General features: G+C 56.4%; 1 protein-coding gene across 4 annotated transcripts in view; it reads right to left on the bottom strand.

Moving 5' to 3' along the window:
* The window catches only part of ppef1 (protein phosphatase, EF-hand calcium binding domain 1), a 275,391-nt gene that overhangs the window by 150,858 nt on the left and 97,858 nt on the right, over positions 1 to 26,675 (bottom strand). For 2 of the 4 annotated variants that reach the window (XM_072514414.1, XM_072514417.1), the window contains exon 3: positions 21,448 to 21,495. The exons of the other annotated variants lie outside the window; for them this stretch is intronic. In XM_072514414.1, coding sequence (XP_072370515.1) covers positions 21,448 to 21,495 — 48 coding nt within the window. The remainder of the gene's footprint in view (positions 1 to 21,447; positions 21,496 to 26,675) is intronic. 4 annotated transcript variants of the gene reach the window in all.

Below are 26,675 nucleotides of genomic sequence, written 5' to 3'. Positions count from 1 at the left end.
TGCCCCTGGCACCAGCTCCAGTCTCACACACCTGTAACCCCCCCACCCACTCCCCATCCACCCACCCACCCCCCCACCCCCCACGATCAGAGGGCCCTGGACTTAGTCGACGACCTGAGGAAGTGAGACCCTGCTGAGTTGCAGTTCCCTGTGACACCTGTGTCACCCCCCCCCCCCACCCCGCCCCAACGCTACCCCCACACAAGCCTTACATCACCATCACACCCACCACCACACCCTCACAACCTGCACCATCGCCACCCCTACTCCCCCTCCCAAACACCCCCCCCACTCCTCCCCGACCCACGGTTTAAGGATGCATCTTGACTTGTGTCTTGCAGGAGCAGCTGGTGATGGGGTTGGACCTTCTGGTGTCCCCCTCCCCCGACCCCAGCCACAGCCAGAGACCAGCGACAACGACAACACCGACATGGACGGGAGCTATCGACCCCAGGCCAATGGGGGGGTGTGGGAGTGGGATGCAGTGTCCATGCCCCTGGACAGTCACCCCACTAGTCTGGGAACCTGGAGGCAATCAGAGCATCCCCTGTATGTTGGCCCTGGCATATATGTTGTGTGGCCTCCCATGCCTGCCCGGGTCCCCACGTCCTGTCCATCTTCGCCCTCCCTCGCATCCTCCTCGTCGGACGAGGACTAGAGTTCATACTCCTCTTCCAGCAAGTTGTGATGTTGTGGAGGTCGCAGCAGGCCACCATGATGTCCCAATGTCATACTGGAGGGCACCTCCAGAGCGGTCCAGGTAACTGAACCGCATCTTCAGGAGGTCGAAGTACTGCTTGATCACGCTCCTGGTCGCTGTATGGGCGTTGTTGTAGCGGGTCTGCACGTTGGTCTGTGGCCTCCGGATAGGTGTCATCAGACACAAACACAGCGGATAGCTCCTGTCACCCAGGAGCCAAACCCCCCAGCCAGGGGCATCTTGAACATGCCAAGAGTCGTCGAGTATGCCAGAATGAAGTCGTCGTGCACACTGCCGGTATTCGGCTCAGACGTGCATGATGCGCATCTGATGGTCACACACCAGCTGCACATTCATCAAATGGAACTCCTTTCAAAAAAGAACAAAGAACAATACAGCGCAGGAACAGGCCCTTGGGCCCTCCAAGCCTGTACTGGTCATAATATCACCCTTGGTCAAAACCCTCAGCACTTCCTAGTGCCGTATCCCTCTATATCCATCCTGTCCATGAATTTGTCAAGATGCCTTTTGAACGCCGTTAATGGATCTGCTTCCACAACATCCCCTGGCAACGTGTTCCAGGCACTCACCACCCAATACTTTAAGAGCGGCCTGTCATCTGTAGGTGCTCATAGGGCGTCATGCATCCCGACGATCACCCTCTGGAGCCCGGGCACCACAGTGATGGGTGCGAAGCCCACTGCCCAGGCAGCCTTTTGGGCTCGGTCCACATTGAAATGGATGGATTGAGCCGACTGGCCTCCATGACAGTGCGGATGCACCTCTGCACTGAGCTCTGTGAGATTCGGGACAGATCCCCACTCGGCGCCTGGAAGGACCCCATTATATAGAAGTTCAGGGCGACCGTGATGATCCACAGGCAGGTGGCGGCCAGCTGGGGGGGTGGTATGGTGGAGGGTGGGGTACGGGGATGGAGTGGTGGGGCATCCTTATGCCCAGTGTCTCTGCAGAACCAGGGGCCGAGGTGGATGGTCAGGAGGGAGGGCACAGCAAGATGGCTGCCTTGCATGCCGCAGCAATGGCGGTCCATGACTGGACATCGCCAGTCCTGTGGGGGGGTCACCCTGGCCCCACAACCCGTCCCCTGTCACAACCCCCAGTCCTGGTAGAGTTCACCCCCCACCCTAGCCAGCCCAGCAGTGTCATGACCAGATTCTCCCAAGTGGAGGTGGAGAATTGCGGAGGCCCCGGAGAATACCGGGTCAGGCCCACTAATAATATGCAAACAACGTTTACAGTACGTGCAGAGTCAAATACATTGATGTCGATGTCGAGGCACTAAAGCATTAGAATTCGGCGTGACATGGCACCCATCACAATTTCGCCATCAAAGTCGATTCTCCTCCCAATCGTGTTCCGCGATTCCGAAGTCAGCCGACGGAGAATGCCGCTCCTGGTTTTAATCCCTCCACCATTGGTGGCTGTGTCTTTAACTGAAACAACACTCATCACTGGAATCTCCTTCTTAAACCTCTCTGCCTCTCTTCCCTCCTCTCAGGCACATTTGAAAATCTACCTCTTTGACCATGCTTTTGCCCATCTGCTTATTGATTTTTGTGTCTCACCCCATGTGTGGTGAATGTATTACTGCTACCATTCACCATTGTATTGCATTACATTGTATTGTATTATGCTGATGCCCTTGGGGGCTCCGCCTATGACTCCGCCCCCTCAGGGGAGGTACATCGATCTGCAACCTGTAGGCGGCACTCAGTACAGGGCAGTCGCAGGCAGGCACAGTTCTAGCTGATTAAAACCACTGTTCACTTCAACTCTTCGTCTCGTGTGAATTGATGGTCGCATCACCATGTTTGGTTGGTTAATCATCCCTTTGAAACATTTAGGACCTGTTACCATAGTAAAGGAATAAGTAACCTTTATGCAGCATAGGAGATGGTATCTTCAGTGTTTTCGACTAACAGCTCACTGGATCTTGCATAAATTTACAAGTAATTTGAAGAAAAGTAGCCAAACTCCCCTGAAGTTACACAGCTCAAAAACCATGCATGGGCTTCAAGCAGAGTTAGAGGTGTAATCACCTGTTCTCGGGCGTCATTCTCCGACCCCCCGCCGGGTCGGAGAATGGTCGTTGGCCGCCGTGAATCCCGCCCCCGCCCCCGCCGAAGTCTCCGAAGGGAGAAAAGTCGGCGGGGCGTTAATGGCGCCGCTGCCGCGGAGAATGTCACGGGTCTGCGCAAGGCAGCCGATTTTCGGCCTGCCGATATTCTCCCTTCCGGATGGGCCGAAGTCCCGTCGACGTGATGACCGTTCACGTCGACGTGAATTAAACCTCCTTTTCATCGTCGTGACCCGGTGCTCCAGGCTCACGCCGACCAGCGAGGAGGTGAGTGACGGCCTGGGGGGTTGGCTCTGGGCAGGAAATGGCGTGGCCGCAGACTGATTGCGTGAGGAGAGGTGTGTCCGTGCTTGTGTGCGGCGGGGGGGGGGGGGGTGGTTAGAGTAGGCTGGGCTCCGGGGGAGTGCCGGGAGGGGGTCCGTGCTGGGGTGGAGGTTGGGGGGGGGGTCCGTGCTGGGGGGGGGGGGGGTCCGTGCTGGGGTGGAGGTTGGGGGGGGGTCCGTGCTGGGGTGGAGGTTGGGGGGGGGGTCCGTGCTGGGGTGGAGGTTGGGGGGGGTCCGTGCTGGGGTGGAGGTTGGGGGTTGGGGGGGGTCCGTGCTGGGGTGGAGGTTGGGGGGGGTCCGTGCTGGGGTGGAGGTTGGGGGGGGGGTCCGTGCTGGGGTGGAGGTTGGGGGTGGGGTCCGTGCCGGGGTGGAGGTTGGGGGGGGGGTCCGTGCTGGGGTGGAGGTTGGGGGGGGGGTCCGTGCTGGGGTGGAGGTTGGGGGTTGGGGGGGGTCCGTGCTGGGGTGGAGGTTGGGGGTTGGGGAGGGGGTCCGTGCCGGGGTGGAGGTTGGGGGGTGGAGGTTGGGGGGTGGGGTCCGTGCCGGGGTGGAGGTTGGGGGGGGCCCGTGCTGGGGTGGAGGTTGGGAGGGGGGGTCCGTGCTGGTGTGGAGGTTGGGGGGGGTCCGTGCTGGGGTGGAGGTTGGGGGTTGGGGGGGGTCCGTGCTGGGGTGGAGGTTGGGGGAGGGTCCGTGCTGGGGTGGAGGTTGGGGGGGGGGTCCGTGCTGGGGTGGAGGTTGGGGGGGGGTCCGTGCTGGGGTGGAGGTTGGGGGTTGGGGGGGTCCGTGCTGGGGTGGAGGTTGGGGTTTGGGGAGGGGGTCCTTGCCGGGGTGGAGGTTGGGGGGTGGAGGTTGGGGGGTGGGGTCCGTGCCGGGGTGGAGGTTGGGGGGGGGTCCGTGCTGGGGTGGAGGTTGGGGGGGGGGGTCCGTGCTGAGGTGGAGGTTGGGGGTTGGGGGGGGTCCGTGCTGGGGTGGAGGTTGGGGGTTGGGGAGGGGGTCCGTGCCGGGGTGGAGGTTGGGGGGGGGTCCGTGCTGGGGTGGAGGTTGGGGGGGGGGGTCCGTTCTGGGGTGGAGGTTGGGGGCTGGGGAGTGGGTCCGTGCCAGGGTGGAGGTTGGGGGGGGGTCCGTGCTGGGGTGGAGGTTGGGGGGGGGTCCGTGCTGGTGTGGAGGTTGGGGGGTGGTCCGTGCTGGGGTGGAGGTTGGGGGGGGGGTCCGTGCTGGGGTGGAGGTTGGGGGTTGGGGAGGGGGTCCGTGCTGGGGTGGAGGTTGGGGGTTGCGGGAGGTCCGTGCTGGGGTGGAGGTTGGGGTTTGGGGGGGTCCGTGCCGGGGTGGTGATTGGGCGGGGGGGTCCGTGCTGGGGTGGAGGTTGGGGGGGGGTCCGTGCTGGGGTGGAGGTTGGGGGTTGGGGAGGGGGTCCGTGCCGGGATGGAGGTTGGGGGGTGGAGGTTGTGGGTGGGGTCCGTGCTGGGGTGGAGGTTGGGGGGGGGTCCGTGCTGGGGTGGAGGTTGGGGGGGGGGGTCCGTGCCGGGGTGGAGGTTGGGGGGGGGGTCCGTGCCGGGGTGGGTGATGGGAGGGCAAATGAGTTTGTCCACCTGGCCAGGTGCCAGCCTCCAACAGTTGGACCCATGCGCTCCATGCCACCTGGCTGGGGGGAGGAGGGGATATGGGCAATGATGACATGTCGTCGTTCCCCTCCCCCCCCACCAGGCCGTCATGTTTTCAGACCATCCAGCGATGTTGGCCGCCGTGGTGGCAGCCGCTCATGTCTATGTTGCCCTGGATGAGGAGGAGGACGAGGAGCGTGCCAGAGAGGCGGCGCAGGCTGCCGCAGAGGGGCAGGCAGCAGCCGCCCAGGCTGGAGGGACAGGACGAGGAGGGGGAGGAGGATGTCGCGGCCCCACGGCAACGGAGGCACCCGAGGGCGCCCCGTGTGTACCGGCCCCGGCAGTCATACCAGGACCTCACGGACCGGGAATGCAGGAGGAGACTCCGGATGAGCCGGGAAACCGTGGCACACATCTGCCACCTGCTGGCACACCTGTCACCGCGTGGCACTGGCGGGGGACACCCTCTCCCCGTGTCCGTCAAGGTTACGGTGGCCCTGAACTTTTATGCAATGGGGTCATTCCAGGCACCGAGTGGGGACCTGTCCGGCATATCGCAGACATCGGTGCATCGGTGCATCCGGGCAGTGACAGATGCCCTTTATGCCATGGCGCACCGCTACATCCGCTTCCCCGTGGACCGGGCCAGCCAAGATGCCCGGGCCGTGGGCTTCTCTGCCGTTGCCGGGTTCCCCATGGTCCAGGGCGCGATCGATGGGATGCACATCGCGGTGCGGCCACCTGCAGAGAACAGGGCCGTGTTCACTAATAGGAAGGGGACCTATTCGATGAACGTACAGGTGGTCTGCGACCACCGCATGATGATCCTGCACGTCTGCGCCCGTCACCCAGGCAGTGTACACGACTCATTCGTGTTATCGCGGTCATCCATCCCCGGCATGTACGAGGGACGCCATCCCCGGCTGAGGGGCTGGTTGCTGGGCGACAGGGGGTTGCGACAGCCATTGTGATCGTGGCTGATGACGCCTATACGGAGGCCACGCAATGAGGCAGAGAACCGCTACAATGATGCCCATGTAGCGACAAGGGGAGTGATCGAGAGGTGCTTTGGCGTGCTGAAGATGCGTTTCAGGTGCCTGGACCTCTATGGGGGCGCCCTCCAGTATCGGTCAGATAGGGTCGGCCGCATCATTGTGGTGTGCTGCGTCCTGCACAACATAGCCCAGCAGAGGGGCGATGTGCCGCAGGCAGAGGAGGGCGGAGTGGAGGAGCAGCAGGAAGAGGTGCAGTCCTCCCCAGGTGAGGGGGATGGGGGCAATGGTCAGGGCAGACGGGGTAGACACAGGCGGGTGGCTGTCCACCGTTACCGGCTGGCCCAGCGGGCACGGGACAGACTGATAGACGCCCGCTTCACTGACTAGATGGGCGTGGGAATCGGGTAGTATGGCCACAGACCGCACACCATGGCAACAGCCGACCACCCACACCCCCCACCCATCCACCCACCCAGCACCCTCACCCCCCTCCCCAACCCCACACACCCCACCCGCATGCACACCACCCCCCCCCCAATTGCCGATCCACCGGCGGCACAACGGGCCGGGCTCACCCAGTTGCGGGTGGACGCGTGTCTATCACAGGCCATGGAGGATGATGACAACCCGCCTCCGATGAGCTCCTGGCTCTACATCGTTGGACTATGTCTGACCCATGGCCACAGTACCACCATCCACCCGGACCATCCCTGCATGCGGCTGTGACACTGCAGCGCACGGTCCCGTCCTCTGCCCGGGGGATGTTGATGGCGGCCCAGGGGGAAGGGGGCAGACTCACCTGGGGCTGAGGTAAGACCACCCATCACACACACACTTGCGCTCAACGTACATGACACGCCCGCACACTTTGGACAGAGCACAAAGACAGCTTCGGTAGGTGTAACATTGACTTTAATAACCAAAGGAGTTCATGCACGTGCCCTAGCCCCTAAAACTCATCTGTGCCCTGCACCCGTGCCAACTTACTCAGTGTCTAATTGTTTGGCCTTACGGGCCCTTTGACTATGTCTACGTGGTTCCCCAGACGGTACAGCAGAACTGGAGGTGGACTCCTGTGATTCCTGCCCTCTGACACTGGATCCCTTTGGCGGCCGTTTCCTGGGGCGTCCTGGCCTAGATGGGCCAGGCTGCGGCCCGGGCGACTGGGATGGCGAGCTGCCAGCCTGTCCTGCCCGTTGCCCACCCGATGCACATGGGACGGAAGGGGGGGGAGTCCGAGGTGTCGCGGTGTACCGGGACCTCCCCTACAGAGGGAGCCGGGACGGACCACACCACCTCCTCCTTCCTCGGGGTGCCCGATGGCCCCCAGGCCTCTACATGGGTGGGGGATGCGAACGGACTGGCCATCCGACGCGTCCCCGACATCTGGCGCTGCCAGTCCTGGAGGCCCGTGCTGGTATCGACAGGGGTCTGCAGGTTTGCAGCCATGGAGCCCAGGGGGTTGTCAAACCCTGTCTGTGACAGTGCGACGCCGGCTCGCACATGGCCACTGGCGCCGATGCCCTCAGCGATGGCCTGCTGAGACTGGGCCATGGCCTGCTGAGACTGGGCCATGGCCTGCAGAGACTGGGCCATGGCCTGCAGAGACTGGGCTATGGCCTGCTGAGACTGGACCATGGCCTGCTGAGACTGGGCTATGGCGTTGAGCGCCTCTGCCATCTGGCGCTGGCACTGGCTCATGGCCTCCTGTGAGAGGGCAGCCATTTCCTGGGCCACAGACGCCGCCTGCACGGAAGGCCCCAGGCCTCGCAAACCGTTCCCCATGTCTGACACCGTCGCACCCATTGCCTCCACCGCGGACGCCACCCGTGCGGTGTCAGCCTGGGTGGCACGCATGACCGGGACCACTCCCAGCTCCTGGACGCGGGTGGACTCCTCCACCTGCGACCGCAGCCGCCGCAAGCCACCCGTCACCCTATTCGCTCGTCTCCGTGTCGGTGGTTGCATCGGATCTATGTGTGGGTGTGGTAACTGCAGGAACCCGGGATCCATCTGGGCGGCAGATGTTCGCTTGGCCTGGGCTGCCCTCCGACCGCCCGGTCCCTCTGCTGCTCCTACCTCCACCTGCTGTACCGGGACGGCTGTGTTGTGCGCACCAGTGAGTGTACCAGACGCCTCATCACTAAAGTGCCCAACCATGGTGAGTGTTTCTGCGATGGTGGAGGGTGTTGGTGACAGCAGTGGCGTTGTGTCGTGCTCTTCGTCCCACTCTGACTCCATGGCACTTTGGGGTGGGGGTTCGTCTCCACCCATCCACTCTGAGTCACTATCCGGTATTTCGTCTTCCCGGGTAGGGGTGTCCTGGGTAGTGCTGTCCCGGGTAGGGGTGTCCTGGGTAGTGGTGTCCCGGGTAGGGGTGTCCTGGGTAGTGGTGTCCCGGGTAGGGGTGTCCTGGATAGTGGTGTCCTGGCTCGGATGTGACGGGGGCCTGTGGCTGCCCCCCTCATCGCTGGGTGGTCGCTCCCGCACGTGACGGGGGTGTCGTCTCCCTGTTGCTCCAGGTCTCTCCATCTCCCGTGGTGTGCGAGGGGCATCCTGCGGGCGTCGCATGCTGGAGGGTGCGGGTCTCTCCGTCTCCTGTGGTTTCCGAGGGGCATCCTGCGGGCGTCGCATGCTGGAGGGTCCGGGTCTCTCCGTCTCCCGTGGTGTGCGAGGGGCATCCTGCGGGCATCGCATGCTGGAGGGTGCGGGTCTCTCCATCTCCTGTGGTCTCCGAGGGGCATCCTGCGGGCGTCGCATGCTGGAGGGTCCGGGTCACTCCGTCTCCCGTGGTGTGCGAGGGGCATCCTGCGGGCGTCACATGCTGGAGGGTCCGGGTCTCTCCGTCTCCTGTGGTCTCCGAGGGGCATCCTGCGGGCGGTGTGCATCTGCGGGGATGGGTGCCTGGACGTTTGGTCCTGCGATACACAATGAAGCATGCATGGTTAGACATCAGGCAGTTATCAGGTGATACGGGGGAGGGGGATATAGGGGAGGGGGGATATGGGGACGGGCTGTTGATGGCTCACTTGCTCGTGGGCCCCCGACCTCTGCATCAGCAACCTCCCGGTCCTCAGGTCCGCCAGCCAGTTCCAGGGCCCTTTCCTCGTGTACGGTCAGTGGCCTCTCATCAGCGGGCCCTCCTCCAGTCCTCACATGCTCCCTATTGTTGTGTGCGCGCTTCTCCTGTGGGGGGGGGGGGGGGTGGTGGCAGGGGTAAAAGGCAACAGTGTTAGGCAGGTATATGAATGCACGCCATCGGTTGCGCGTGCATTGCAGAGGTTAAGGTTAGGGCTGGATTCACTTGGGGATATGGGGGATATGGGGGAGGGGGGATATGGGGGAGGGGGATATGGGGGAGGGGGGATATGGGGGAGGGGGGATATGGGGAGGGGGGATATGGGGGAGGGGGGATATGGGGAGGGGGGATATGGGGGAGCGGGGATATGGGGGAGGGGGGATATGGGGAGGGGGGATATGGGGGAGGGGGGATATCGGGGGGGATATGGGGGGGGATATGGGGGGATATGGGGGAGGGGGGATATGGGGGAGGGGGGATATGGGGGAGGGGGGATATGGGGAGGGGGGATATGGGGGGGAATAGGGGGGGGGGGATATGGGGGAGGCTCACCCTGCCTGCTCTGACGAGGTCGTTCACCTTCTTGTGGCACTGGGTGCCTGTCCGTGGTGCCAGGGCCGCAGCGGTGACGGCCTCTGCCACTTCCCTCCACAGACGCCGGCTGTGGCGTGGGGCAACTCTGCGGCCGTGCCCGGGATACATGGCGTCCCTCCTCTGCTCCACCACGTCCAGGAGCGCCTCCACATCGCGTGACTCGAACCTCGGGGCTGAGCGACGGCCAGCCATCAAGTCGGGTGTTGCGGTCGGCTGTTCCGGTCGGGTGGGGGGGAGCTGCGCGGCCTTATGAGCCGTCACGCCGTGCAGCGCGTATGACGCTGCACGGCGTGAACCACTGCGCTAGCGCGGATCCCGTTACGTCGCTGCTAGCCCATTTCGGGCCGCAGACTATCGGCCCATTTTTATGACGTGACGCAAGTGGGATTTGCGCCGTTTTTTGCGCCGATCGGCGGACTTTCCGCCGATAATGGAGAATTTCGCCCCTCAGGTGTGTAGATATAGTGGAGTTTTGACTTTTTACAACCGCTCCAGCAAGCAGATCGGGCCTCAGTTTAATATGTCACACACTGGGAGTGTCAGCCCTTGGCTTTTATGCCCAAACCCTGGAGTGGGACTTAAACCCAGAATCTTGTGATTTAAAGGTGAGAGTGCGGTCAACTGAGCCAGGCTGATATGAGCACGATACAGGTGAGAACCTGGGAGGTGTAGAATGAGAACAAACACCACTGTCATTAAAGCAGGACCCAGTTACAAGCACTGTTTCATTATTCATCAGAGATAGGAATTTAAATGGGAAGGGTTGACAAATGTACAACAGGAAGTGAGATTTGTAAGCAGGATAATTTTGCAGATACAATTTTAACAATATGTTATACATACAGATATTGGAGTGTCACAAGATGCAGAGGTTATGCTGCAGCGTTACAAAACCCTGGTTTACCGCATGTGGAGTCCTAAGAGCAGCTCCACCTTAGGAAGGATATTTTGGCCTTGCAGGAGTAGGGTTACAAGAATGATATATGGACTTCAGGAGTTAAGTTACAAGGCGAGATGACACAAATTAGACCTGTTTTCTCTAGAATTAAGGGGTGATCTGATCGAATACTTCAAGATATTAACAAGAAATGACAGGGTAGATAAAGATAAACTGTCTTCATTGGTTGGAGATTCTAGAACGAGGGGCAAAATGTAAAAATTAGGGTCAGACCATTCAGGAGAGATGACCCCCTGCCGGGCCGGAAAATCGCCGGGGGGGCGGTGTGAATCCCGCCCCGCCGCCGGCTGCCAGATTCTCCTGCGCCGGTTTTTCGGCAGGGGCGGGAATCGCGGCGCACCGGTCGGGGGCCATTGGCGGCGGCTCCCCCGGCGATTCTCCGGCCCGCAATGGGCCGAGTGGCCGCCCGTTTTCGCCGGGTCCCGCTGGCGTAAATTACACTAAGGGCGGGGTTCTCTGACCCCCCGCCGGGTCAGAGAATCGACGGGGGGCGGCGTGAATCCCGCCACCACCGGTTGCCGAATTCTCCAGCGCCGGAGAATTGGCGGGGGCGGGAATCGCACCGCGCCGGTCGGCGGGCCGCTGGCAGCGCCCCCCGCCCCCCCCGGTGATTCTCCTGCCCGCGATGGGCAGAAGTCCTGCACGTTCTCTGCCGGGTCTGCCGGCGTAGATTGGAGTTGGTCCCTTACCGGCGGGACCTGGCGGCGCGGGCGGGCTCCGGGGTTCTTGGGGGGTCGCCGGGGAATGGCCCGAGGTCGGGGCCCACCGATCCGCGGGCGGGCCTGTGCCGTGGGGGCACTCTATTCCTACGTGCTGGCCGTGTATGCCTCCGCAATGGCCGGCGCAAAGGTGAATCCCTCTGCGCATGCGCGGGGATGACGTCAGCAGACGCTGATGCTCCCGCACATGCGCGGACCTGCGCCGGCCGGTGGAGTCCCTATGGCCCCGGCTGGCGCGGTGTCAAAGGCCTTCAACGCCGGCAAGCTGGGCGCAAACCACGCCGGCACCGTCCTAGCCCCTGAATGTGTAGAGGATTCCACACCTTTGGGGCGGCCCGACTCCGGAGTGGTTCCCGCCCTTACTGTCCGCCCCGCCAATTCCCGGAGAATCCTGCCCCAGGTCCTTACCGGCGGGACCTGGCTCTGCGGGCGGCCTGCATAGTCCTCGGGGAGGCACGGGGGTATCTGGCCCCGGGGGGGGGCCCGATCCGTGGGTGGACCTGTGCTGGGGGGGCACTCTTTCCTTCCGCGCCGGCCGGTGTAGCGGTCTGCCATGGCCGGCGCGGAGAAGAATGCCCCTGCGCATGTGCTTCGGCGCTGGTTGGCACGGCACCAAGCCCTTTGCCGCCAGCTGGCGCAGTGCCAACCCTGCCGGCACTAGCCTAGCCCCTGAAGGTGTGAAGGATTCCACACCTTGCGGGCGGCCCGACGCCGGAGTGGCTCACGCCACTTCTTGGCGGCGGTACGGCCCGCCCCGCCGGGTAGGGGAGAATCCCGCCCAGTTAGGCCACAGATCAGCCATGATGTCATTGAATGGCGGAGCAGGCTCGAGGGGCTGAATGGCCGACTCCTGTTCCTATGTCCCCATGAAATGGTACAACAGTTTGAAGTTGCAATGGATGGGAGTGCATGCTGTGAAACACAGCTTTCCTCATGTGTTGTGCCTCTGCTGATGGTGATGCTGTTTTGTTGGTGAGGGATGGGGCTGGTGTGCAAGGGATAGCCTTATACCATCATTAAAAGGGAAGTATGTCACATTGTTGCTTTGTTCTTCCCACAGCAACAATGTTGGGTGGGATTCTCCATTAGCGGGATCCTCTACTTCACCGTGGATTCACGCCTGCGGATTTCCCGACGGCGTGGGGATATCCACAATGGGAAACCCCATTGGCCAACTGCCGGGATGGAGGATCCCGCTGCTGGCGGGTCGTGCCATGTCAAAAAAGAGGTCTGGCGGGATGGAGAATCCCGCCCAATCCACGATACAGATGCATCCTGGTACAATGCACGGAATGCAGTCCCTGTGAATTTAAAAGAGATCCTGGCTAACAGCCCAAAAGGCAGTCATTGAAAATAGTATTGTCTGAACAGGGTATGAAACGTGTCACGTCCTTGGGACTTCTCCGGGAGAAATGAAAATGAAATGAAATGAAAATCGCTTATTGTCACAAGTAGGCTTCAATAAAGTTACTGTGAAAAGCCCCTAGTCGCCACATTCCGGCACCTGTTCGGGGAGCCTGGAACGGGAATTGAACCGTGCTGCTGGCCTGACTTGGTCTGCTTTAAAAGCCAGCTATTTAGCCCAGTGTGCTAAACCAGTCCCTGGTGAGAGATACCCACCAGTAGCCATGCTTGGCGTCAAGCTCAAGAAGAATTTTGTATTTGCATATCTCAAATTTAACTGTTCTTCTGGAAGTATTTTATAAGGACAATATTTCAAAGCTGTATTTAAATACCATGGATCGAGACATACTCCCAATGATCCATTCTTCTTTATGCTGAATGTGATTGAGCTGCACCAGTCTGTCTGCTCTTGTAGGGGCTGGATTCTCCGGTCCCCCAATCGTGTGTTCCTCAGTGGCGCACCATTCGCTGGCTGCAGGATTCCCAACTCCCGCCGCCTTCCCACTGATCCACCGGGACACCCGCAGGCAGGGGTGGGAAAAGAGAATCCCAACAGCCAAAGAACTCCAGTTGTCCTCTTCTAATGACGCTGCCTCTCTCCAGTTTGTCTAGTCCAGCCCTTCAGTTTGTCTCGTAACTGGATCCAGCTCATACGTGCTGGAGGTCAGGGGCGGGATTCTCCGCCCCCCAGCCGGGTCAGAGAATCCCGGCGTGGGCGGCGTGATCTGGCCCCGCCACTCCGTCGCCGGCTGCCGGATTCTCCGGCGCCGGTTTTTGGGCGGGGCGGGGATCCCGTTGGCAGCGGCCGTCGGTTTCTGGCCCCACACGGCGGTACCTGGCTGGTAGGCCGGCTGGTGCGGGCCTCAGCGGGGCACGGGGGGGGGGGGGGATCCCAAGGTGGCCAGGCCCGCGATCAGGGCCCATCGATCTGCGGGGGCCTGTGCCGTGGGGGCACTCCTTCCTTCTGAGCCAGCCCCTGTAGGGTTCCGCCATGGCCGGCGCAGAGAAGACACCCCTCTGCACATGCGCTAGAATAAGCCGGCCAGTCTGCGCATGCGCGGTACCATGTCGGCGTTTCTGCGCATGCGCTAACTCGCGCCGGCCCTTCGCCGCCAGTTGGCGCGGCGCCAACCCCTTCAGGAAGTGCGGAGGATTCCGCAACTTCCGATCGGCCCAACGCCGGAATGGTTCACGCCGGCATCAGGCCATCGCAGGGATTCGGGAGAATCCCGCCCCAAGTGTCTCTCTATGGTGAGGGATGTACTAGAGGAGAGAGAGAATCACCTCAGAGCATTGGAGCAGACACAATTGGCCATATGGCCTTATTCTGCACTGGAGGGATTCTATGGACTCTATTCTATTGCATTCAGGAGATGAGATTTGCAGCAGAGATATTAAAAAACCCTAACACTTTAATGAAAAACATTATCTGGCATGAGGCACCTTTCACTCTTGAACTGCTGTTAAAGGGTAACGCTACAGTTTAGAAAGTGAGATTTTGTGGTAATTGAGAAGGCACAGATGTGATGGACCAAAGGGCCTATCCTGTGCTAGCGACCTCCATGACTCTGAGGAGACAACATTTGTTTCGACCTTCAGTAAGCCCGACCGATAAACTAGCATTTTCCTCCGAACGTGGCACAAAGTCAGAATGCTTATTTGGAGAGCTGGTGCAGGCAGGATCGGCTGAATGGCCTCCTTCTGCTCCAAAACAATTCTGTGATTGTGAACTTCATCTGAAGCTGCACTTCATATTTAAACCTTCCCATTAGCTACATTATTGGCTCAGGCTAACTAACCCAGCTGCACAGACTCCATTGAAAGGTTATGTCAATGAAGGAGGTCATTCAGCCCATCATGTCTACACTGGCTGAAAAAACAAGCTGCCCATTCCAACACCACTTTCTGGCACCCAGTCTGCAGCCTGGCAGGTTACACCACTCCAGGTGTAGATCCAGCTACCTTTGAAATGTGTTGAGGGTTTCTGCCTCCAACCCCAAATCAGGCAACAAATTCCAGGCACCCACCACTCTCAGAGTGAAGACTTTTCCTAATAACCTCTCCAATTCACCTACCAAGTGCCTTAAACCTATGCTTCCTGCTAGTTGAGCCCTCCACTAGGGGAAACAAGTCTTTCCTGTCTACCCACAATTTTGTACACCTCAATTAGGTCACCAGTCAGCCTCCACTGTTCTAAGGAAAACAACCCTAGCCTATCCAATCATTCCTCACAACTGCAATGTTCAAGCCCTGGCAACATTTTTGTAAATCTCCTCTCCAGAACAATGATGTCCTTCCTGTGATGTGGTGACCAGAACTGTACACAAAATTCTAGCTGTGGCCTAACCAGCGTTTTATACAGTTCCAGCATTAAATCCTGCTACTGTATTCAATACCTCACCCAAGAAAGAAAAATATTCCATGGGAGGGATTCCCCATCCCACCAGACCCATTTTCTGGTCTAGCACGCCCCGCCGGCTGTGGAATCCTCTGTCCCGGCAGCCGGCCAATGGGGTTTTCCATTGTGGTCACCACTGGGAAATCCGCAGCCATGAGTACGCTGCCGATGAAGCGGAGGATCCCGTCAACGGAGAATCCCACCCCATATGTTTTCTTGACCAACTTGTCCACTTGTCCTCTCACCTTCAAGAATCTGTGGGAATGCACCGCATACACACAATTACTGTCAAAATGTTCAGCATGCTGTCTTAAAGTGGGGAGGGAGGGGGGAAATGTGGGGCAATGCCCTCAACAAAGAGGGTAAATTATAGAGGGTGTAACGACTTCTGGTGTGGCAGTTTGGGAGCTCATCGAAAGCTTTGCTTTCTAAACACTTTTTTTTGGTAAATTTAGCGTACCCAATTATTTTTTTTCCAATTAAGGGCCAATTTAGCATTGCCAATCCACCTCACCTGCACATCTTTGGGTAGTGGGGGTGAAACCCACGCAGACACGGGGAGAATGTGCAAACTCCACAAGGACAGTGACCCAGGGCCGGGATTCAAACCTGGATCCTCAGCGCCATAGTTCCAGTGCTAACCACTGTACCACCATGCTGCCCTCGCTTTCTATACACTGACTCGTACCAATCAATCGGGGATTCCCATTAGTAGGTGAGGATGGGCTAACTGGTTTAGCTCAGTGGGCTAGACAGCTGGTTTGTGATGCAGAACAAGGCCAGCAGCGCGGTGATGGGTTGGGTGCTCTGAGATACAGACGAACCAACACGGTTGCGATTGGTACAACGCAGTTTTATTCTGTTAAACTATTTATACAACAAACTTGGTACTCAGTACGTGGTGACTGTGTGAGTGTCTGGCTTTGAGGTCCTTGCCCTGTGCCGTCTCCTAATGGACTGCCCAGGAAGTGTCGTGTTTCTTGTTTTGTACTGTGTATGCTCTTGTCTGTGATTGGCTGTCGTGTTATGTGTGCTAATTGGTCCGTTGCTCTGTCTATCACTATGTATGTGTTTATGTGCTGTGATGTTCACTTGAATATCATGACATCCCCCGTTTCTTTACAAGATTATGTGCCTACGTGGTTATAAATAGAAATGTGTCCTGAGTGCAGCTAAATGTGTGTGTGCGTGTAATATTTACAGCATGTACATGGGGCTTAACTATATACAAAGGGCGATGTCGGGTGTGACATGCTAACGAGGTTGTATCATAACAAAAAGAAAACAACGTGGAAATGTGGAACGATGAAACGAATGCCTGTACCGAGAAAAACATGGACATGTTAAAACAGTGGTTGCAAGAGTTCAACGTGTAAACAGTCTCATAAGTCCAGTCTAGTAGGTGGGCGACAAATTCGGGTTGACCGCCTCAAGGGTGGGTCGGGAACCACCGGCTGAGGAACGGGCCTGGCCACGGCGGCGACGGAAGGGGTGTGGTAACAGGCAGCTCCACGATGTCGCGATCAGGAACCTCAGGAGGACACGGTGTCAGTGTAAGGTCTCGTTGCGAGCATGGAAGTAGGCGAAGAGCCCGGCGATTGCGCCTACGCACGGATCCATCAGGCATGCGTACCAGGAACGAGCGGGGAGCCACGCGTCGGAGAACTTCGGCAGGTGCTGACCAGCCACCTTCTGGTAGGTGGATGCGGACATCGTCTCCAGGGGCCAGGGCGGGAAGATCAGTTGCCCTTGTGTCGTACAATCTCTTCTGGCGACCGCGCTGCAGTTGCATCCCATGCAGTACCGGAACATGGTCTGTTGTGGGCGCCAGAATGGAAGGCACAGTGGTTCTGAGGGCGTGACCCATCAGCAGCTGTGCTGGTGAGAGACCAGTGGCTAGTGGGGCCGAGCGATAGGCCAGCAGGGCGAGGTTGAAGTCCGACCCGGCAGCAGCAGCCTTGCAGAAGAGCCACTTGGCAATGTGAATGCCCTTCTCCGCCTTTCCATTTGACTGGGGATGCAGAGGGCTGGACGTCACGTGTGTGAAGCCATACGAGGTAGCAAACAATGACCATTCCTGGCTGGCGAAACAGGGCCCATTGTCCGACATGACAGTCATCGGAATGCCCTGGCGAGCAAAGGTGTCTTTGCAGGCCCGGGTGACAGCGGACGACGTCAAATCGTGCAGGCGTATGACTTCTGGGTAGTTGGAGAAGTAGTCAACTATGATGACATAGTCCCTGCCGAGCGCGTGAAACAGGTCTACACCCACCTTCGCCCAGGGGGACGTCACCAGCGCATGGGGCTGAAGCGTTTCAGGAGGTTGCACCAGCTGAAACCTTTCGCAGTTTGTACAGTTGAGCACCATGTTGGCAATATCGTCACTGATGCCCGGCCAGTATACCGCCTCTCGGGCCCTCCGTCTGCACTTCTCGACCCCCAAGTGGCCTTCGTGTAGTTGGTCGAGAACTTGCGCATGCTGTGCGGAATCACAATCCGGTCCAGCTTCAGAAGGACACCATCAATGACGGCCAGGTCATCTCGGACATTGTAGGACTGCGGGCACTGCCCTATAAGCCACCCTCCCGTCATGTGGCGCATCACATTCTGTAGAAGGGGGGTCAGCCGCAGTCTCTCGGCGAATACAGGCCAGACTGGAGTCGTCAGCCGGCAGATTTGCCACTGTCAAGGCCACCTGCGCCTCGACCTGACATACGAACCCCTCCGCATCTGGCAGCGTGCTCACTGCTCTGGATAGGGCATCCGCCACGATGAGGTCCTTCCCTGGAGTGTAGACCAGTTGGAAGTCGTACCTCCTGAGTTTAAGTAGGATGCGCTGGAGGTGAGGGGTCATCTCGTTCAGGTCCTTGTTTATTATGCTGACCAGGGGGCGGTGGTCAGTTTCGACAGTGAACAGGAGAAGACCATATACATAATCATGGCACTTGTCTAAACCGGTTAGCAAGCGCAGGCACTCCTTTTCGATCTGCGTGTAGCGCTGCTCTGTGGGGGTCATGGCCCGCGATGCATAGGCAACTGGGGCCCATGACGCCGTGTCATCCCGCTGCAGGAGCACTGCTCCAATGCCGTATTGGCTGGCATCAGTTGAGATTTTGGTGGCATGAGACGTGTCGAAAAACGCCAATACCAGTGCAGTGGTGAGTTTGCGTTTGAGCTCCTCCCATTCCAGCTGGTGTGTGTGTTGCCACTGGAACTCTGTGGACTTTTTGACGAGGTGCCGCAGAGCCGTCATGTGGGAGGCAAGGTTGGGAATGAACTTCCCCAGGAAGTTGACCATGCCAAGGAAGCGTAGCATTGCTTTCTTGTCAGCAGGCTGCGGCATGGCTGTGATGGCGCTCACCTTGTCTGCATCCGGACGGACCCCTGACCGGGAGATATGGTCCCCCAGAAACTTCAACTCGGTCTGGCCAAAGGAACACTTGGCTCGGTTGAGGCGCTGGCCGTTTTCCCGTATGAGGGCAAAAACGCGTTGGAGACGATATATGTGCTCCTGTGGTGTGGTGGACCAGATGATGACGTCGTCCACATATACGCGCACCCCTTCGATGCCTTCCATCATCTGCTCCATGATCCTATGAAAGACCTCGGATGCCGAGATGATACCAAATGGCATCCTCTTGTAGCAGAACCTGCCGAAAGGGGTGTTGAAGGTGCATAGCTTTCGGCTGGAGGGATCGAGTTGGATCTGCCAAAACCCCTTAGAAGCATCCAGTTTCGTAAATATTTTCGCCTGGGCCATTTCACTGGTGATCTCCTCCTGTTTGGGTATGGGATAATGTTCCCTCATGATATTATTATTGAGGTCTTTGGGGTCAATACAGATACGGAGCTCGCCAGAGGGCTTCTTGACACACACCATAGAGCTGACCCACAGCGTGGGCTCCTGCTGGTGACCCTGGATAGGAACCCTTTGTCCTGGAGATCCTGCAGCTGCTGCTTGAGGCAGTCTTTAAGTGGCGCAGGAGCCCTGCGAGGTGCGTGAATGACTGGGATGGCGTCCGGTTTGAGGCGAATTCAGTAGGTGTATGGCAGTGTTCCCATGCCCTCGAATGCCTCCTGGTTGTGGGCGAGGAGCGATTGGAGCTGTGCGTTAAACTCTGCATCCGGGAAGTCAGATGTGCCGTCTGGAGAGCGTGAGAGGACTCGTTGCACGAGGTGGAGAGCCTTGCATGCCTGTGCGCCCAGCAGGGAGTCCTTCAATGAGCCGACTATCTCGAAATCTCAAACGAGAGTGTGGCCGTGTGTGTGTTGTGTGTCACCTGGACCTGGCAGGATCCCATAGCCGGGATAATGTTCCCGTTGTAGTCGACCATCCTACACCGGGACGGCCGGATTGGTGGTCTGACCTTCATGGCGTAGAAGGCTGACCATGCTATGAGGTTGGCAGAGGCGCCAGTGTCCAGGCGGAAAGTGATCGGCAATCGGTTGACCGTCAGGGTGGCACACCATTCATCGCCCGGATTGATTGTGTTGACCCGGTTCCCATCAATGACCGCAACCCGGAAGGCGTCTCGTTCATCTGTGTTATCGGTTTGGATGTCATAATGTGGAGGCTGAATGGTCCGCACGTCCCTGCGAGGTTGTCGGAGTTGTGGAAGATTGACAGGTTGAGCTGCTTGACAGTAAGCAGCGTAGTGGCCTACCTTGCCACAGCGTAGGCATTGTCGGGTTTTTGTGGGACATTGCCCTTTTAAATGTGCAGCTCCGCAGTTGCCGCACGTCGTGACGTCATGGTGTTCGTTACGCCACTGCGCATGCGCAGTTCGGTCTTGCGTCGAGCGCACCTGCGCATCACGTCCCTCAGTGTTTTGGCGCGCACAAGCACGGGAGGCCTCAAAAAGCGCGCGAAACGGCCGCCCTCGTCCGGGCCGCGGGCCGGGAGAAACTCAATCGCCTGGACCCGTTCGGCCTCGTGGGTCGCCTGGCTCTCCGATCCGGTCGCGTAGGACCCCCTCCGCGCCGATTTGTTCGCCTGAAATTGGGCATAGCGGCTAGTCACGTTCTCGTGCAGGACACAGGCTTCAACTGCAGATGATAAGGTCAGGCCTTTTATTTTTAGAAGCTGCTGGCGTAGGCTGCAGGAGGCAACCCCAAAAACGATCTGGTCCCGGATCATGGACTCTGAGGTGGTGTCGTAATCGCAGGACTGCGCGAGTATGCGGAGATGCGTCAGGAAGGACTGAAAGAGCTCATCCTTACCTTGCAGGCGCTGCTGGAAGACATACCTCTCAAAGCTCTCGTTGACCTCAACGTTGAAGTGTTGGTCGAGCTTGAGGAGGACCGTGTCATACTTAGATTTGTCCTCGCCTTCCGCGAACACCAGGGAGTTGTATACATGGATGGCGTGCTGACCTGCGGTGGTGAGGAGGATGGCAATCTTCCTTTTGTCCGAGGCGCCCTGTTTTTCGTTGGCTTCCATGAAGAGTTTGAAGCGCTGCTTGAAGAGCGTCAATTTATGCCCAGGTTCCCAGCGACTTGCAACGGCTGCGGTGTGTTGACGGTGTCCATGGCACAGGATGGCAGATTTGTGGGTAGGTTTCGATTCACTTCTGGTACCATGATGTGTTCGGTGCTCTGAGATACAGACGAACCAACACGGTTGCGATTGGTACAACGCAGTTTTATTCTGTTAAACTATTTATACAACAAACTTGGTACTCAGCACGTGGTGACTGTGTGAGTGTCTGGCTTTGAGGTCCTTGCCCTGTGCCGTCTCCTAATGGACTGCCCAGGAAGTGACGTGTTTCTTGTTTTGTACTGTGTATGCTTTTGTCTGTGATTGGCTGTCGTGTTATGTGTGCTAATTGGTCCGTTGCTCTGTCTATCATTATGTATGTGTTTATGTGCTGTGATGTTCACTTGAATATCATGACACGTGGGTTCAATTCCCCTACGAGCTGAGAATTCTGAATTCTCCCTCTGTGTACCCGAACAGGCGCCGGAATGTGGCGACTAGGGGCTTTTCACAGTAACTTCATTGCAGTGTCAATGTAAGCCTACTTGTGACAATAAAAAGATTACTATTATACTTTGTGTTTTTATGGCTCAGAAGGAGGCTATTTGACCCATTGGGTACAAGTCAATTTTGTAGAGCAATCCAGTCAGCCCCATTCCCCCACTCAAGCCCTGTAACTCTGCATCTTATTTCCCTACCACCCTCTGAGCTCACTGACCAATATTGGCTCCCGGCCCAATGACAACCTCCATTTTAAAATTATCATGTATATTTTCAAACTCCTTGTCGTCTGGCTATTTCCCATCTCTGCAATTCCCCTAACCACACATCCCTCCAAGATATCAACACTCGTCTAATTCTGGCCTCATGTATACCCTCAATTTTAATTGGTCAACTATGGGTGGCCGTGCCTTCAGCTGCCCAGACCCTCCTGAATTCCCTCCTTAAATCTCTCTTTCAGTCTCTATCGCTCTCTTTCTTCCTTGTAATTTCTTAAAAACCCCTACATCTCAATTACAAACTGGAGTGCAGACACTGTTAGTAAAATATTGTGTAAGAATAAATAGTTCACAAAATGAAACAGTGGACAGAATGAAATGCTTACCTGTAAAAGGAGAGGGAATCCTTGCCACCTCATCTGGATGGGAAGTAACTGAGCAAAAGAAATGGTAAGTCTACATAGTCAGATCACAGTAAACAGGAGGAGGACATGAGCTAACCTGGAACAAACTGCATTGTGATAAGGAGAGAAGAGCAGGAATAAAGATTAAGTAAATTTGATGTAGAATTACACAGAATTTTACACTGCTAGAAAATACATTTTATGTCAGTTTTATACTCCAGAAAAACCTTGCCCCATCTCACCCCAGCAAAATACTGCGGATGCTGGAAATCTGAAATAAAAGCAGAAAAGCTGGAAAAACCCAACAGGTCTGGCAGCATCTGTGGAGAGAGAAACAGAGTTAATTCTTTAACCTTTCACCAGGTCAGCAACATGAAACTCTGTTTCTCGCTCCACAGATGCTGCCTGACCTGCTGAATTTGTCCACCATTTTCTGGCCTCTTTTTCACCATTTCGACCACCTTCACCAACAAACACAGCGTCCCCTCTGATGCGACCATCAATTCACATGAAACCAGGAGTAGAAGTAAACTGTGGCTTTAATCAACTAGAACAGTGCCTGCCTGCGACTGATCTGTTAGTGGGAGCCGCCTACAGGTCGACTGCTCTTTATACCTCCCCTCAAGGGGTGGAGCCAGGGGCGGAGCCCACACAGGCCCCAACATGCTACATCATAGGTAATACCTTACAATGGTCCATAGGTGGAGCCCACATGGGCATCAGCGTAATACAGATATGCACATGGTGAATTGTTACAGCAATACATTCACCACATTCACTCCCTGTTAAAAAAATGAAGACCGGCGGGGGTGAAGGGTTCGTAAGTTCAGCCTGTCCGGCGCACGGATTGTGCGCTGTGATCGCCGAAGCTCTGGTATCGCAGTTGGCCCGGGCGTCGAACTCAGCCGTGCTGGCATCGGTAGTGAAGTCGCCAGTGCAGGCACAGACGTCGACTCCGGGAGCGTGTCTTCTGGGGCTTCATTCCTGTGGGTCGGTGAAGGGGGAATGATGGGCGGGAGGGGGTGCGGGTGTCATGTACGGGCGGGGGCACTGGTCAGCATAGTTTGGGCGGGGTAAGATGGGGTGGCGGTGGTAGTGGAACCTGTGGGTGCCAGGTCCCGGAGGGAGACCGTATCCTGTCGGCCGTCGGGGTGTTCGATGTATGCGTACTGGGGGTTGGAGGGTAGGAGCTGGACCCTCTCGACCAGGGGGTCGGACTTATGGCTCCTGACGTGTTTGCGGAGCAGGACGGGCCCCGGTGTCTTCAGCCAGGGCGGAAGAGAGGCCCCGGAGGTGGATTTCCTCAGTGGAGTAGGGCAGGTTGCGGGCCTTGATGTAGTGGAGAAGCCGGGTGGCAGAGGTCATCGTGGATAGCACGTAGTCGGTCACCTTGCGCGCTGGTGCATGTGCTGCAGGACAGGGCATCTGGGGGCTCATGGAGCTTCCCAGGACGATATACTATATCGTAATTATAGGTGGAGAGTTCGATCCTCCACCTCAAGATCTTATCATTCTTGATCATGCCCCTGTAGTGATCTGTACATCTGTACATACATCTGCACATACACCAGGGACTGCAGACAGATGTAACAACCACAGCATCACTAGAGGGCATCGGAGACGGGTATGAAGGGTCCAGCCCAAGGTAGGATCCGCCTCTTTCAGAAGCACAGGGCTAGTGAGCAGCAGCACACAGAGACAGCTCAGCATAGGCAGCTTACCTTAGCTTCACTGGTCATACCTCTTGACTGTATTATATCTAGTTAAGCTCTGGAAACAGAACAAACCCATTGAATAAAGTATTTGTGTTAACTGGAAGTCTACAATCTTTATTCAGACTTAGAGAATAACATATGGTACCACGAGTGATTTCAGAAAGCTAGCTAGACACCAGCAAGAGAAGAAAAACTTAAACCGGATATTCGACTGTGGAAGACTTCGCAGCAAATGGATCCTCGACGACTAACTGATTCGATGGAACTTGTTGGAACTCCATGGCAGCTGAGGGCCCATTTCTGATTTTATTACAAATCTCAAGTTAATACCACAAGGCTGTGATTATGCTGATTTCAGAGACACTGTGATAATGCATCAATTAATTCGGGACTATCTGATAAAAATTTGACGGAAGAACTATCACAAAATAAGCATCTAACTCTAGAAACCGCTATACAAAAATGCCTTGCTTATGAACAAAAACAAAATCAATCCTGTCAATCTTCAACACAGAATCAGTGTCTAGAAAAGAAAATCGGAAAAAACGGCGCCAAAACTTACCACGAGGCAGAGGCATGATTGATGGAAGTTCTGAGCGGCAGCCATCTTGAGAAAGGAGACGCACATGCGCAGTTGCGAAAAGAGCGCACAGTACAGGAAACTCAGAGTGTGCATGGGAAATCGAGTCCTACGCATGATATCACGAGCGTCACAATGTCAGAGGACCAGGACCACGCCCACTTAAAAAGGAAATGCACGAAAATGAACAAAAAGAAATTTAAAGCTGCAAAACCCAATTTTCTTGCCTCAAAAGACAGAACAATGCCCGAACTTACACCAGCAGTTGAAAATAACTGTCACAACACCCTGGAACAAGCAGTTAGCAATGCCCTCGAAGATGATATGGTCCTTGTAGACTACGACTCAGACGAAGATTTCATCTTGGGAGGTGGCTACCCCAATACCAAATCCGAACCGCAACCAGAGGTGTTGTGCCATGAAGACCCCGACGATGAGTTCTTCGGATTGGGGAATCTTCAGCCCAGCATATATGATATCCCAACTCGTGAGTGCAGGATTATGTTGCGGCCTGACGCCAAGAAACAGAGAGTGGTCCACGCACCACGAAGGGTCCCAGCCTCCACACAAGATGTTCATTGAACATGAAGAGAACGATCACAACTCCGAAACAGAAAGCGATGATTTGTCCAACGAACAATACACACAATACTGCTCAGACATGGCTGAGTTATTCGGAGATCCTGATCACAGCATCAGCAACAAAGTTGAAAAGCTCAATACGACTCTTCTCATGGTCGATGAATCCAATACCATGGTGCCATGGCAGATCGTCGATACATTGGATGACAGCAATACCCAAGACGAAGACGACGCCACAGAGAGAGCACAGAACGACTCTGTTGAGAGAGCACAGATCGACTCTACAGCGAGAACACTGCACGACTCCACAAAGAGAGCGATGACAGACTCCACAGAGAGAGTGATGACAGACTCCACAGAGAGAGCGATGACAGACTCCACAGAGAGAGCGATGACAGACTCCACAGAGACAGCGATGACAGACTCCACAGAGAGAGCGATGACAGACTCCACAGAGAGAGCGATGACAGACTCCACAGAGCGAGCGATGACAGCCACCACAGAGAGAGCGATGACAGACTCCACAGAGACAGTGATGACAGACTCCACAGAGAGAGCGATGACAGACTCCACAGAGAGAGCGATGACAGACTCCACAGAGAGAGCGATGACAGACTCCACAGAGAGAGCGATGACAGCCACCACAGAGAGAGCGATGACAGACTCCACAGAGAGAGCGATGACAGACTCCACAGAGAGAGCGATGACAGGCTCCACAGAGAGAGCGATGACAGACTCCACAGAGAGAGCAATGACAAACTCCACAGAGGGAGCGATGAAGGTCTCCACAGAGAGAGCGATGAAGGACTCCACAAAGAGAGCGATGCAAGCCTGCACAAAGAGAGTGGCGCAAGCCTCCACAAAGAGAGTGATGCAAGCCTCCACAGACAGCTCGGTGACAGACTCAAAAATGGAAGCAGGCAAACACTCCATAGCGAACGTCATGCATGTACAAGACCATGAAGATCTATCAAGCTTATTTGAGCCACCAGAAGAAGACACTGAATGTCTACCCACTGTATGGGAGACAAGTGACGAAGAAATCACAATTCCCATACAGGATGTGCAGGATCACAGCGAGACTGACAGATCTCAGCTCGTCTGCACAGAAGCACTCAATAATCAGAGGAGGGCCACCTATGAGTCCAGAGAGACCACGTCAATTGAAAGCTTGAAGATTTTGACTCCAGAAGAGAAGCACCAAGAGTCCAGAGAGACCACAACAAAATGAAATCGTGAAGATTTTGACTCCAGAAAAGGAGCACAAAGAGATCACAGATGATCCAAATGAACCTGAAATGACTCCAAAAGAGGAGCACCTAGAAATCAATGATGATTCAAGTGAACCAGAAATGACTCTAGAAGGGGAGTACCAAGTACGCAAAGAAGAGGAATCGAATCCACCACAAATGACTGATGTCACCAGCATCAATGCAACATCAGATCATTCTCACAATTCTCAAGCAGAAATGCTCAATGTAGCAGATACCACAAAGGACACGAACACCAATAACTGCAAGTCTACTTGTAGGCACTTGCAGCTGGAGCTTGTTAATTAGTTAATTGGATTAGGCCAGTTTTCAGAGGCTAGATTCACAGTATAAAAGTGATTCCCTACAGTGCAGACTTTGTTTGTATAGAGTGCTGAATTTGGTGCATTTTGAGTGCTATGGTAAGAGTTTGGTGACCGAGGGAGTTAGGTGAGGAGGGAGTAAGGTGCTCCTTTCATTTTGTTTCCGACATTTCTGCAAAGAGTGAGAAGAGAGCCAGGAGTTTACAGAAACTGTAGCTGACTGGGAGCAGAGTTGGAGGGCGGAGATCTAGTTAGTCCACAGGGCAGCTATATTCTGTCAGGTAAGAAGGGATGGAGGCTAGGCCAGTTGCATGCTCCTCCTGTAGGATGTGGGTGGTGAGGGATACCCCCGGTGTCCCCGCTGACTATACCTGCGGGAAGTGCACCCAACCTCAGCTCCTCAAAGACCGTGTTAGGGAACTGGAGCTGAAGATGGATGAACTTCGTATCATCCGGGAGGCAGAGGGGGTGATTGAGAAGAGTTACAGGGAGGTAACCACACCCAAGGTACAGGACAAGAATAGCTGGGTTACAGTCAGGGGGAAAAAAACAAACAGGCAGACAGTGCAGGGATCCCTCGTGGCCGTTCCCCTTCAAAACAACTATACCGTTTTGGATGCTGTTGGGGGGTTGACCTACCGGGGGAAGGCCCGAGCGGCCAGGTCTCTGGCACTGAGTCTGGCTCTGGGGCTCAGAAGGGAATGGGGGAGAATAGAAAAGCAATAGTTGTAGGAGATTCAATGGTTAGGGGAATAGATAG

Source organism: Scyliorhinus torazame, chromosome 8 (genome assembly GCF_047496885.1).
Source record: "Scyliorhinus torazame isolate Kashiwa2021f chromosome 8, sScyTor2.1, whole genome shotgun sequence".
In the NCBI taxonomy this organism is placed as follows: domain Eukaryota; kingdom Metazoa; phylum Chordata; class Chondrichthyes; order Carcharhiniformes; family Scyliorhinidae; genus Scyliorhinus; species Scyliorhinus torazame.
This window is presented reverse-complemented; position numbering and strand designations above follow the sequence as displayed.